This window comes from Sander lucioperca, chromosome 19, assembly GCF_008315115.2.
Source record: "Sander lucioperca isolate FBNREF2018 chromosome 19, SLUC_FBN_1.2, whole genome shotgun sequence".
Taxonomy (NCBI): domain Eukaryota; kingdom Metazoa; phylum Chordata; class Actinopteri; order Perciformes; family Percidae; genus Sander; species Sander lucioperca.
The window spans coordinates 12,290,816-12,304,353 of NC_050191.1; the positions used below are offsets into that span (position 1 = coordinate 12,290,816).

The 13,538-nt window shown below is 39.4% G+C and overlaps 2 protein-coding genes across 3 annotated transcripts; both read right to left on the reverse strand.

Annotated features, from left to right (window-relative positions):
- Positions 1–1,249: 1,249 nt before the first annotated feature.
- On the reverse strand, positions 1,250–6,547 carry LOC116066418. Its single transcript, XM_031322483.2, has 21 exons — positions 6,374–6,547; positions 6,210–6,286; positions 6,034–6,129; positions 5,823–5,947; positions 5,489–5,629; positions 5,325–5,408; positions 5,053–5,214; positions 4,887–4,983; positions 4,586–4,803; positions 4,353–4,506; positions 4,067–4,275; positions 3,836–3,953; positions 3,478–3,677; positions 3,291–3,405; positions 3,031–3,200; positions 2,874–2,965; positions 2,649–2,779; positions 2,368–2,557; positions 2,149–2,290; positions 1,947–2,076; positions 1,250–1,350 (listed from the first exon to the last, which is right to left on the reverse strand). Exons 1-21 carry the CDS (start codon positions 6,391–6,393, stop codon positions 1,268–1,270), a joined length of 2,754 nt encoding a protein of 917 aa, XP_031178343.1. The 5' UTR covers positions 6,394–6,547; the 3' UTR covers positions 1,250–1,267.
- Positions 6,548–6,953: 406 nt separating this feature from the next.
- Positions 6,954–10,002, reverse strand: ttc32 (tetratricopeptide repeat domain 32). Of its 2 annotated transcripts, XM_031322576.2 has the most exons (4): positions 9,845–10,002; positions 9,486–9,652; positions 7,568–7,638; positions 6,954–7,331 (listed from the first exon to the last, which is right to left on the reverse strand). In XM_031322576.2, the coding sequence occupies exons 1-4, from the start codon at positions 9,961–9,963 to the stop codon at positions 7,320–7,322; spliced, it is 369 nt and encodes a 122-aa protein (XP_031178436.1). In that variant the 5' UTR covers positions 9,964–10,002; the 3' UTR covers positions 6,954–7,319. The 2 variants fall into 2 exon arrangements, with proteins under 2 accessions (XP_031178436.1, XP_031178435.1); XM_031322575.2 differs by having other exon boundaries at positions 7,104–7,638.
- Between the last annotated feature and the right edge of the window lie 3,536 nt (positions 10,003–13,538).

Sequence of the window (13,538 nt, forward strand, 5' to 3'; positions counted from 1 at the left end):
ACTTAGTCTACCCTTGGCAGTATGTCGGTATGTTACAATACCTTGACATTAGTCTATGTGCAAAAGGCTCAAGTGCTGTGAGCATGGACAGAGCATAGACAGTGAGTGTTTGTTCAGGCCACGCCCCCTTTCCCCAACATGTTGAGACATGCCCTGGCTTGCAGAGGGCTGTCAGTTGAGTTTCAGTTTATCAGTTAAGTTCCAGTTGGTGTTTGTGTGCGTCAGTGACCACAAGTTACAATTATATAGATTAGTTATTAGCAATTTATTATTGAGTTAACAGTGACAGCCTTTATCTCCATTGTATAGCTTTGGCATTCTTATTGTAGTTTGTTTTCAGGACATGTTGAGCACTGTATATTTAAGTAACTAGGGAGTTACTAGCCTCAATTGTGTTTGTTAGTTAACATTGATGTTTATTTCCATTTCCTATAGAACCACACCTACACTGTAAAGTGCACAAGATATAGTGCCTGTGCATCTGTATTAGAAAGTATATATTAAAACCTTCAAAGAATATCCCTGCCTTCCGTGTCCTGACTAGACACCCCATATCGGTGACTAATTCCATAACCAGTAAGAGTCCCCATTACAGGCTATGCATTACACCCTCTACGCAGTATTTATGTACTTCTATCACAGTAACAAAAGGGCCTCTTTAAAGAAACATCTTGTCAGTCTTTATGATCTAATCACTGTCAAAAGTAAAGTTTGTAGAAAGTTCAGTAAAAACTGTTCAGGAGTCTGGATTATCCAGAACGAGGACATAGTTTCTGAAAGACCGGTTGAGTTTCTAAATTATATTAGCAACAACTAAATTCACCATCAATTTGGGGTGGAGGCAGAATAAGAAAACCTGGCAACAAAATCATCTGCACAGCTGGATACCACTGGGATAAGTGAGAATGCATATTCTAAGTTTCTGCAACACAGCCTAGCTGTTCTGGGCCATTGCACAGATTTTACACAAAACCATTTTAAAAAGTGCATGGGACATTTTGGTTTAGCTTAAAAAAAAAAAAAATGCAATGTGGGTAGGTTAAAGTTCCTTAAATAACAAGTTGGAATGAGGATTTGCAAGTGCATATGTGCCACTACTCATAGCTGCAAGTGCATTTGTCTGTATATAAAAAGTCACCTATTATTTCTGGCCAATCTGCAACAGGTTGGCCAGATGCAGGTTAAAGAGCAAATGACATTCCAAAGATTTGATACTAATGGTCATTTAGGCAAAGAAATTCACAACAAGTTTAAGAAACTTCTGTTTTTATTTGACGTTTGACCAAGTGCTTTGAAGAATAGGCCCAGAGGAGATCTGCCTTTGGTGGGTGGTGTCTGTACTTCTTCCCTCTAGAAACAAGCCGTATAGATCACCAACTGCACATAATGATAAAAGCTTGTCCAGACTACAGCTTAAGATCTTTGCCCGAACCCGACGGGACCGGTCTTCATTTCTATCATGTTACACGGGTTCGGGCTTGCGCAGTAAACGAGCGGTCAGGTGAAGCGTTTCGATTAGCGTGAAAATGGATGCTGAGCAGGTGAAACAGAGGCTGGCTTCTGGAGGGCTTATTTTATTTCTTTGTTCCAACTTCCATGTGGCCTATAGCCTCCGTTAGTCATGAATAAATGTTTAAATAAAAAAATAAAAATAAAAAAAAAGTATAAATTACTCATTCTTGACGAAGACAAGAGCTGTGTTTCTCTCCCTTTTCCGCCGAGTGGTGCGTGTGCCCGCTCGCGGCGTGAAGAGCATGTCCGCGCCATTTTCCGATATGCACTCTAATCACTGCTGATAGACGGCCTTTTGTACAGTCGGGCTGTAAACGGGTTCGGGCTTTTAAAAATCTGTCAATCAAAATGTACTTGTCGGGCTCGGGCCTTGTCGGGCCGAACTTTTAAGGCCCAATTACAGCTCTAGTCCAGACTCGTTTGAGCCCACTTACCCCTTTTCAGTCCTTTGCTTCCTTGATGTTTAGTGTTACCCAGGCCAGTAGGATGCACACACTGGCCTCTGCAGGAACCATCTGCTTGGCTATTTATGTCACAAATCACTGCATCACAGTGGACGTAAATCTGAGGACGGACAGAAGGATTTGTTACGCAGGGCTCGTGCAGCGGTCCCTCATTTGAATGCACAAGTCTTACCTCGTCTTTCAGAACCTCTTCACGTTTAATGAAGGTGAACATCTTCACAGAGAAGCGTTTGATGTGGGATGGGACCAAAACTTTGGCGTCACTCACAACAGGATGGAAAATTGTCTCATAGCTGTCATCACGATTCTCACAGCTAGTGAAGAAATAAAAAAAAAAAAAAAATTAACTTTGCATTTTAGCAGTCTTAAACCCACGAAACATGGACATTACCTGTCCACAATTATGTCCCAGCTCGGCAGAGATGTCCGGTTATTGTGAAGGGTGGCCCAACAGTTTTCCAGGATGAGCTCCAGTTTTGGGTCACTAGATTCCATCAGCTCCACCTCGAAATACAGAGGCTGCCTCAGATATGTCTCTACTGGATAGTCTTCTGCTTTGTAGAAATTATGATATGATGAATCTGGAGGAGAAGAGTTCCATTAGAGAAAGGCATGGACTGAACAGACTTATATGAACACAAGATCAAAGATTTAGTAAAAACTCAACCTTACCTTGGGATAGCCTCATGTGCACCATTAGCTGCCCTAAGCCGATCTCTGCTGTGGGGTCAAAGCTTCTATGTGTAGAACTGAATGCAACACTCAGAGTTGCATTGATCACATAGTAGCAGGAAATGGTTTGCCTGTTTGAGAGAGGGGAGAAAAAAAAAAAAAAAATAGTGTTTCTAAACCCGTCTCCAGATGGTACATCAGAATAAAAGATTGGAATCTTTCTACCTGTACTCAGGATCAATTGGTGATGTGTAGGCTACTCCTTTGTTGTAGGACAGGGTAATCTCATTTTCATACACCATGTAGTGGTCAAAGAACTAAAAACAAAAATGTGGTATTAAAACAAAAAGCTTTTATAGATTGAATGCAACCTTATACTTACTCTTCTAGTGGTCCCACAGGAATCCACACTGAAAGAGAAATATGCTAAGCGAAAGTCACTGAACACTGGTTTGCAGGACTTGTCCTTTAGAGTAAGCTGGCTTGGCACGAGATTGGGCACCGATTCCACCTTTACTGCCAACGCGTTCATTGTTCCATTGGGGTAGCACGCTGAAGGTAGAAGAGGCAGTGGTTTAAGAAAAAAAAAAAAAAAAAAAAGTCCTATGATCTCAAGCAGCAGAAACAATGTTTACATCTTACCAGTTGTTGTTAGGGGGAAGTCGCAGGCCAGAAAGTAATCAGCAAGCACCCAGTTGTTGATAATATCCAACAGAAGCAGGTCAACTCTAGCTCTGACTGAGCCTGAGGTAAACAGCTGTAAAAACAGAAGTTATCCAGTACAGAAGTTATCCAGTGCAGATAATGGCGATTGTGCAGCTCAACATACCTCGATCGCGGTGTCCTTGGCAGTGTATGGCAGTATGAGGCTGAGGTGGGTGCCGTTTTCTTGGAAATGGTATTCCTCGGCAACCTCAGGTGTCAGCCGTTGAGGTCCAACCATGGCCTGGAAATTGGTGCCTTGACTCCCATATTTCACATGGATGTAAAACATGTTCTGGTCACAGGTACCAGAAATAGTGGGTAGCACTAAAAAGCAGGGAAAAAAGAAAAAAAAAAACATTGACTGTAGCTCCCCCCCCCCCCATATGTTTAAGATGGGGTAACTTTGGTTTAAGGTCACATTTGAGACTGGAAAAAGCAGCCATCAGGAACAAAATATTGTCCAAAGCATAAGAAGATCTCACCAACATCCTGCAGAGATGCCTGCAACTCCACTGGGTGGGCAAATGCAGTTTCTTCAGGCAGTATGATTAACCCAAAGATCAGGTGGAGCGAGTAGGCTGTAACCAAGCGTTCAGGATTCTGCAGGTATGCATGTATAAAAACAAAGCTTAGTGACACCACTGAAACACTTAAAAATGCAGAGCCAACAGCTGGTACCGAGTGATATTTTGCATCTATAAATTTCCACATACACGTTTCAGGACAACATCATCACCAAAGGGCACTAGTAAAGAGAAGCCCTTGGTTCCATTGGGGAAGTGGTGCTCCTGGACAATAAAGCCTCTGGCACTGCACTCCTCAATAGTGAGAACCCCAGTGGAAAAGGTAATGTTCCTCAGCTGCACATCATGAAGGAAGGTCCCCAAGTAAACGCTGAACACCCGGGTCTCTGAAACAGTCTCTGAGGAATAGAAAGCAGGTTTGTAACCTTCTCCACAAGCCTGATTTTCCTATAGTCCACCAGAAAATCTGACTTACTGTCTTGGACGTGGGGAGGTCGAGGCATTAGAGGGGTGGTAATGGGGAACAAAACCTTGTATCTAGTATCATCTTTAGAGTTAGTCCTCCACAGTACCTCAAGCATGGGCTCCACAATGTAGGTGATATGGTACTGGTAATCTGGGGCATGGCTCTGCAATTATTCATGACATTTTAATAAAACATGCAAATGGACTAGTGACTTTGCATTTCTAATCTAAAGACTTTCCAACCTTGTAGTAACCGTCAGGCGAGCCCACTGGGATCTCAATGACAATGTGGAAGTCTGTGGTGTATAGTGTGTACCCCCGTGCGGCCATCCGAGATTTATCCAGCCTCTGCCCGTTGATGCCCATGTACATTTCTAGGATTTTAAACTTGACATCTACCAAAGGTGTCACACGGCGAGGTACGTGCCAAGAGATTACATCGTTTGTAAAGAGGACGCCACCTGTTCAATGACAAAGCAACTGTTGATGTAACTGCAACCACTTAATGTTTACTATAAAATTCACAGATTGCTTCAAGACTCGCCTGTGGGACAAGCAGCTGCCAGGTTCACCACAGTCAGACCCAGTTCTGCCTTGTAGTAAGCGCTGACCTTGAAAACTTCCATGGGGACTCCAGCCACCTAAAAGATGTCAGGTTTAATGTCATTAAGGAGGAAAATAAACACTGGAGATGGCCGTGTGTTCCTTACGTCCTCAGAATAAGTCTCTGCTGTATTGTACGGGCTTCGCACAACCAGACGGGTTGTGGTAGCCATGGCACCGTAGCCAGCTTGTTCCGCCTCCCTCAGCACCATGGTCACTGGATGTGGGGTGTTAAACGTTAACTTCCAGATACCAAGTGCTTCCGAGGCCTATAGGAAAGGAAAGAACAAACTTCTTTAATTCTTCTATTGAAGGGGATGCCAAATGGTGCAGGGTGAAATCAAGTCAACTAGTTCAGTGGAATTTTAAATCAACATACATCAGGAATGGTGCTGAGCTTGGAGTGGTCTTTAACATCCAGAGTCTGCCCCTTAGCATTAGGTGTAGCCATGTGGGTTGACGCCTAAAAACAGGAAAAAAAAAGGTTGTTGTAATTTGTTAGCACACACAAAATGGTAGAACCATCAGTGTAAAGTGACCTACCTCCATATAGTTCCTATCGCAGAGAATCTCTCTGGAGGCCCATCGAGTGTAGCTGCAAGTCTGCGTCACATCATGACTAATCGCATCCGATTGACTCTCGCTGTACATTCGGAGTCTCAAGCCAACATTAAAGGCATCTTCCTACAAATCAAGGAAAAAAATAAACATGAGGAAAAGAAATTTGGCATTAACTGAGTCCAGACAAACTGCACAATGGCACTGATTGGAGGTTTGATATAAGTTTTCAGGGAAGCACAAAACCATATAAAGTATGTTTCCACTGGAAAAAAAGCCATCAACTAACTTTAGCCAATATACTTTGTTGTTTACATACTTTATTGTTCACATAGCAGCCCAACAGAGACGTGTAGATTCTGGTGTTACCCCACGGGTCAGACTCCATGCTGTATCCACACTGAGCAGCCAAGCTGGGTGTTATCAAAATGTACTGGGTACCATCTGTGTGTGGGGGGAGGCAAACATGACCGTGTGACTTCTCACAGCAATGAACCAATCTGCTCATCATTAGCTGACATTATACTCACTGATGGCCTCCACCTCGAGATGGTTCCCCACTGCTAGAGCCTTGTCTAACGACAGCCTCATTAGATTACCCACACAGTCAGACCTTAAACCACTGCCTGTTGAAAGAAAAGGCTTGTAAGGAAGAATGCAAACTGATTTGGTGATAGAAAATGATTTCACGTAAATGAAAGCTTACTTGACTGCGAATTGAGCTTCATATTTGGCATTGCTTGACCCAGGAGGATTAACACAGCCATCATGTTCCATAACAAACTGGAACAAACAGAACACATAATTTAGACATTAAACTGGGCAGCTGGCAGTTAATAAGAGATAAAAGAAACAAGAAAAGAAACTAACATGTTATCAAGCATCCACATGTTGCAGTCAGCGCACAGCCAAACAAAAAAACTACAGGAATCCGATCACTATCAGAGATTGGCACTAAAAACTCCAGCACACCACCTCAAATGAACCAACTCTGAAGTGAAGGGCTGAGTGCTTTGCTGAGGCATCACCAGCTGTTTTATCAGCTAATTAATATGCACAGGTGAGGCGCATTAGTGATTCTCCATCCACCTCACATTCAGGTGGTCAGGGTTATTGATTACATGCCTGTTTTTAACAGACTGAGACTGGGAAATCTGTATGTGAAAGATAAATACACATTAATCAGTAGTGTGATAAAGCAATTTATTGTTCATATATACCTTTGAAATATATACAGAAACATATATATATATATTTTAAGTATACAAGAAATTTCAAAAGAGGGGGACTACCTTTCCTAAAAACCACACGCCACCTTGTGGAAAGACTAACTGCTTCAATTTAAGACACAAAACATGTTTTTCCTTTGCAGTTGAGAGACTTCTTATCATGACTGTATGCCAATACTTGATTGTGGTTTGTTTATAGTCACAACCCTCCTCCTAATGTCTGCTAGATGGTGCACTAACATTTATTACTGACAGTAAAACCCAAGATCATCGTTTTACCTAGTGCTCCCGGGTCAATTAGACTGCGCTGTCCACTCTCAGACTTATACAATGATAGACTTTCATTTATGTGGCCATTATATTTTTTTCCAACTGGAAGAGTCTCGAGTCAGTGCAGAAAAGGAATTGTCAATGCTCTGCTTAGCAAAAATCCATATACGGTACATCGTAACTAATCCAGTGGGATGTCTTCTTCCTTTCATGTGTTGAAACTGCAGATGTTTTTGCAGCTAGAGTTTGAGTTTCACTGGTGTCGTTGCCGGTGCAGATTGTTTTATGTTGTGTGTGGTTATCTTCTCGGTTTATCTTCATGCTGATATCTTAAAATAATCAAAGTGTTAAATTTCAGATCAAATAATGACGTCTTAATTTGTTATACGACAGCTGTGCATAAATTAAAGTAAAATGACAACACTTGGCAGAATATACATATTTTCTTTAGTCACCAGATTTCATACAGTACATATATAAAATATGTACTCTATAATTTATGAAGCTGTCAGTATCCCCTGTTTATCTTGTGCTGCTGGTCCAGAAGTGTCTGTTGCAGACTCACTTTGGCATCTTCAAAATCTGGATTGAGCTTTAATGCTTGCTGGAAGTCACTCTTGGCATGGTCGAAAAAACCTGTAAGGTAATAAAAAAATGAACATAGGCATAAGAACATAATAAGTTTATGATTTGTAATGTACTGCCAAACTGGCTCAGCAGTTTTATTTTCTGGGCAGCATGAGCACGCTATCGCTATCAGAGAATGCACAGCTCCATCTAGTGTCGTAAAGAAGAATACACCAAACTGACTCCACACACATACAGCATCATCAACCCACCTAATGTCTGATCTTAAGAACATGGCTATTGATTTTCAAACTGAATCTCATCTCTGATCTATATCAAATGGCAGCTGGTTAGCTGTTGAAGAAACAATCACTGACACCAGCATGCATTTTTATTTATTTATTTTTTTTAAAGAATTATTTTTGGGGGCTTTTCCCTTTATTAAGTGACGGTGGATAGACATGAAAGGGGGAGAGAGATGGGGGAAGACACGCAGCAAAGGGCCGCAGGTCAGATTCGAACCCGGGCCGCTGCAGGACTCAGCCAACATGGGGCGAACGCTCTAACTGGGTGAGCTAGAGGCCGCCCCACCAGCATGCATTTTGATGAAAACGCAGTACTGTGCAAAAAAAGCCAACCGGGAGTTTGTGGAATATTGTGGCATATTTGTTAAAGGCAGCTTAGCTCTTAGTTCACTGAGCCAGTACCATGTTTTTTTTTCATGGATTGTATTATTAATCTCAGTATCTAATGTCACAGCAAAGGGGGATCATAGGAGTTTTTCTAATAGAAAGGTTCTATAGAAATCTTAGCCAGGCCTTTCAGACAGTGATAAGGCAATGTAACCCAAGTTCACTGTTCTTCTTTCAGATACCCAGTACAGGCTACTTCTTTTATCTCCACTGCAATCATATTACTAAATCCTCATTTTTGAGGAACTTGAACATCTGTTTGTTTTATATATTTGAGTGTTTTTACAGTCTTTGTACTGTCCAAATTTGAATTTGATAAAAACTTAACTGGACTAAACTGAACTACCATCCAGATTTACAGATAGGTGTCAAATTAAAGGAAATAACAACAGTATGTGTCTTGATAAGGTGTTGGGCCATCAGGAGCCAACAGAACAGCTTCAATGCTCTTTGTCATGGAGTCTACAACTCTACTGAAGAAATGAGCACCCCCTGTTAAATAACAAGTCTCCACCTCACCTGCATCATTGCATGGACAGATTGTAGATGCATTAATGAGTCAAGATGAGTTAACCCTAATTTATTATTTGTTTAACGCTATTCCGATCTGTAAAATTATTTATATATGCCTTTGTTGGGACAAAATCATCCACCATCCACCAACCATCATCAAAGTGTTAACCATTTTACTGCATTGACTACAATAAAATGTTAGAACGGCGCCACTGGATCCAGTGTTTAAATGTGCACACCACATCAGATGTTCAGTGAGCCAACGCCACCACTCTTTTAAAACATATTCCCTCATTTGGTGTGATTGTCATGGTGGTGGAGAGCGCTGTCTAACATACTGGTCCAAAATCCCTCATAGGTGTTAAACTGGGTTGAGATCTGGTGACTGTGAAGGCCATCATAGGCCAGCATGTCATTAAAATCATTGTCATGCTGATCAAACATCTGCACACAAGCATCTGCATTGTTTTTTTTCTTTTAATTTCTTACCTTTTAGTATGTACACGTTGTCTGGTATGGATTTTGTATGTTTTTGCATCAAATAACTGACATTTAATTTACTATAAATTCCTCAATTAATATATATTTACACCATAAATTTAACATTTATTTTAAAGGAGACCGGAAGTCACTCAGTTTGCTCTGTCAGGCTTGACGATGACAGCTGTCTACTGTGTGTACTTTGACAAAAAAGTGCCTTTGTATCCTTACCTAGTCTATAGTGGATGAGTCCTCTGTTGTAGAAAGCTATTTCAAACCGGCTGTCAGTCTGTATTGCGGAGGTGTAGTCCTCCACTGCTTCATGAAAATCCACCCGGAGGTACTTTATCTGTCCGCGGTTGTTATAAGCAATGGCCAAATCACTGGCTTCACATTCCCTGTGGAAATATGACACCGTTGCAATAAAATGACACCGAAGAGAGAGAGAGAAACAGAATTAACGTTAGCTAGCAGTTAACAAAAGCCGGGTCACAGAATTAGACGGGTAACAGAATATGGTGTAACACTTGCTCGACTACAGTGGCTGACTGTTGGCTCGTTTTACATCTCCAAAAATGAACAAACAGTACCTGGACTGTAAGCAGGAAGAGATAAACTTTGAGTACATTTCTTCTGCCCGTTTAAAATGCTGTATTTTAAACTCAGAGTGAGCATATTCAAGTATTTGGGGATTATTATCTTCCTCCATGGGTTGAAGCGTTTTTCCAACTGCGGATGTGACGTCACGCAAGAGAACGTCCAATCACGTTTTTAGTGCATCTTAAGTAGGCGTGGCTTGTTAACATGAGTAAATACTGTTTTTCAATTGCATCTCATATTACTTTAGTTATCCCTTTGATTGTACTTACTTATATTTTTTATTACATATTATTCATACTCAACCCTTTCTGCATTTTTTTTGTAATTTTAATAATATATCTATAGATTTTTTTTTTTATTTTTGTAATATGTATAACATAGCATAATAATCAATACCCTGCTCTTTCATTTATATGTTGCACCTCCTGTTGTTCTGTGTAAATATATATTTCTTATTTATTTGTATATTATTTATTATTTATTTATTTGACTATGTGTGTATTTCAATTTATAGACTATGCTATGTATATATTTATTTTTACATGTATTTATTATTTTACACACATTTCCTTTGTGATAAATAAAGTACAGTATATGTTAATTTTATTTTCATAGTAAATTAAGACTGGGTTGACCAGTTCATCAAGTAAAAAGGTGCAGAGACAGAGCCTTTAGTGTTGCAGCTCCATCCCTGTAGAACACCCTCCCTGCAGATATCCGAATTGCTACATCCCTGGACATATATAAAAACTCCTGAAACACCACCTGTTTACCACAGCCTACAACCTCCTTTAGCATAGCAACAATTCTGTAAAGTGTCCTTGGGTTTCTTGAAAGGCGCTATATAAATAAAAGTTATTATTATTATTATTATTATTATTATTATTATTATTATTATTATTATTATCCTCATGTACCTCAGTATTATTTCATGTTATACAACCAAATAATAATGCGGACCGAATCATAATATAACGAATAACGATTTTCTGATGTGTAAAACGTTAAGAGTTTTTTTGTGACAGCAGGTGGCAGACTTGACTCAGCTCTCATTAAAACAGGGCAGTGAAGCCATCAGTGCAAGTTTAAATTATACATTGTAAACAGAGGTGGAAGAAGTATTCAAATGCTTTACTTTAGTAAAACTATTCTGTTGCAAGTAAAAGGCCTAAATTAAAAATGTTACTTAAGTAAAAGTATGTAAGTAGCATCAGGAAAATGTAAAAGTAAAAGTACTCAATGCAGAAAATCCTCACATTTTAAATACTGTAAAGGATCCAAACAGTTCTGTTTAATCCCCTAATTATTTCAGCTGGACTTGTAGGTTGTTATATTGTTGGGTGGTTTAATTTATAATAAAACATTGCATTATATAAACTAGATGTGTTTTGTGTGCAACCATTTTAATTTGTGAAGTAACTAGTAACTAAAGCTGTCAGATTAATGCAGTGGAGTAAAAAGTACAATATTTCTCTCTGAAATGTAGTGGAGTAGAGGTAGAAAGTTGCATAAAAAGAAAAGATTTAAATAAAGTACAAGTACCTCAAATTTGTACTCAAGTACAGTACTTGAGTAAATGTACTTAGTTACATTCCACCACTGATTATAAAGCATGGAATTTTATAAAATCCAGTCAGTGGCTAACTGTTTGTTGTTGTTTTCATTTTAAAGCAAAGGATGTGATTAGGGACTCAAACATCTGTCACACCAGCCTCAGAACAGTGTGGACTCTCGCTGCAGTAAATACACAACAAGGAGGCAACCCATAAGCAAATTGGTGAGAAATTCTTAAACAATCTCCCAGGTGAAGAAGTCAACTGTCCTGGTGAAAAATGACACCTTAAGGAAGCAGAGGTCGCTCAGTACCCGTGCACTTCCCTTTTGTGGCCCATTTATCTCCAGACTGTGTAAACAAGTTGAAACAGATCATACGGAGAGCAGTTTGACCCAGAGGAAGAGGATGTGTAGGCTGCGGGCTGTTGACACTGCCAAGAAAATGGCAATAACATCAACATGGAAATTAAGAAAGAAAGTAAGCTGTAGGCCATTACATCACATGAATCAAGGGGTTTAAGCATCCCAAAACAGTCAGGACGTCACAAACTATAAATAAGATAGTACACATCTCAGAATTCATTAAATACCAAGTGCTTTTTTATGCATTCAAATGAGACAGGATTACCTGGTTGCACTGTGTTCGTCATTAGAGGTCAGATTTGTTTATTTGAGGCTACCTAAAACTCCATGCAGCTATGGAAAGTCTTTAAAGGTTTATTTTGGCAAGGATAACCTGGACACCTGAAGCAAAGACTGTTATGTTCAGCAGCCCGAGAGCTGGCGCTTCTTCTTGCGCCCTAAATGTTGATGTTTGCTGAGAGAATTAGCACAAAGTATCAAAGTCCACTTTGGTCTGGCAGAACCAGGACACACATCCATCACATACACTCCTCATCAACACTGACAGTCACACAGCACCACCACACTGCACTTTTAGCATTACAGTTCACTAGCCTACTGTCAACCTGTCTCAATGCTTTAAGTCATTTTTCAGTTCAACCAAAGACTATATATATATATATATATATATATATACCAAATAGCATCTATTTCAGTTCGGTACACCCACAGTGCACTTAATATATGCAGTTATGTTTGTACTTTAAGGAGGTAATTCCTGCTACATTTGAGGTCGGTATGATATGGCAGGAAAACAAAACAAATACTGATCAAGATGCACATAAAATGGATTTGACAAAGAACATCTCACTAGCTTTTTCCAGAGCTTTCAACCCCATTCTCTTTAGCAGCTGGAGTTGGTGATTACAGTACTATTTCCAAGGTCAGGAATGAACTCGTACTCAATAAAAAAAACAGCTTATCTGATACAGAACATTTCAAATATTTTAAAGTCTATTTTTGTCAGGCTCTTAATTTTCTCTTAACAAAAATATTTCTTTATTATTTGCAAGTGAAACAAACTACAAACAAACTAGGGCATTAAAAGGCCATTTAAAAGAATACGATATTTCGAGTATACAGTGACAGGTTTCTTCGAAGCTCATGTTTGCGCCCACATTAATGCAGTAGAATATATATTTTATCTGCTTTACCAAACACAGTTGGACTTTATTTTGTTGAATTCCTGTTCATTTTTATTATAATGTTATACTTGTTATTATTAGCTATGTTCTACCTTAGTGTTAGTATCATAATATAATTAGTATTCATCTTCATATTTAGTGTACAAACATTAGAATATCAATCTTCTTATCCAACTCTTGGCAAGAAAGCGAATAAGTATTTCCCAAAATATCAAACTTTTCCTTTAATACAGACTACCCTACAGTGAAGGAATAGATTCACTGGCATTCCTCTTTTTTATACAACTATATATGGTTATATTAAACATCCTTAGTCGATTTCTCAGCATACTATTTGTGAGGATTGTTATTGATTGTTCATTATAAGGTTACAGGAAAAAAAAAAAAAACTTGCCCTTTATGACCCTTACAAAAACACAATTATCAATGAAACAGAAAACTGTTTTAAGAAAATTCAAGTTTATCCTCAACTTGTCTCACTAAAAGCTTCTGACCAGGGACCCATTGCACCAGCTTTCCACAAACTTTATGTCTTTTCCACTTCTCAGAGGTGTGCGAGTCCCATTCATCTTGTTCCACTGAA

Bases quoted from the DNA above. Each gene is read 5' to 3' on its own strand.
- LOC116066418 (XM_031322483.2), bottom strand. From the start codon at position 6,393: ATGTGGATGCTTGATAACAT. The intron at 4,276-4,352 runs GTAAGTCAGATT...TCTATTCCTCAG, and splicing joins ACCTCCCCACGTCCAAGACA to AGACTGTTTCAGAGACCCGG. The intron at 2,780-2,873 runs GTAGAAAGATTC...TCTCTCAAACAG, and splicing joins CCAATTGATCCTGAGTACAG to GCAAACCATTTCCTGCTACT.
- ttc32 (XM_031322575.2), bottom strand. From the start codon at position 9,963: ATGGAGGAAGATAATAATCCCCAAATACTTGAATATGCTCACTCTGAG. The intron at 9,653-9,844 runs GTACTGTTTGTT...ATATTTCCACAG, and splicing joins TCTTCCTGCTTACAGTCCAG to GGAATGTGAAGCCAGTGATT. The intron at 7,639-9,485 runs GTAAGGATACAA...ATTACCTTACAG, and splicing joins ACTCATCCACTATAGACTAG to GTTTTTTCGACCATGCCAAG.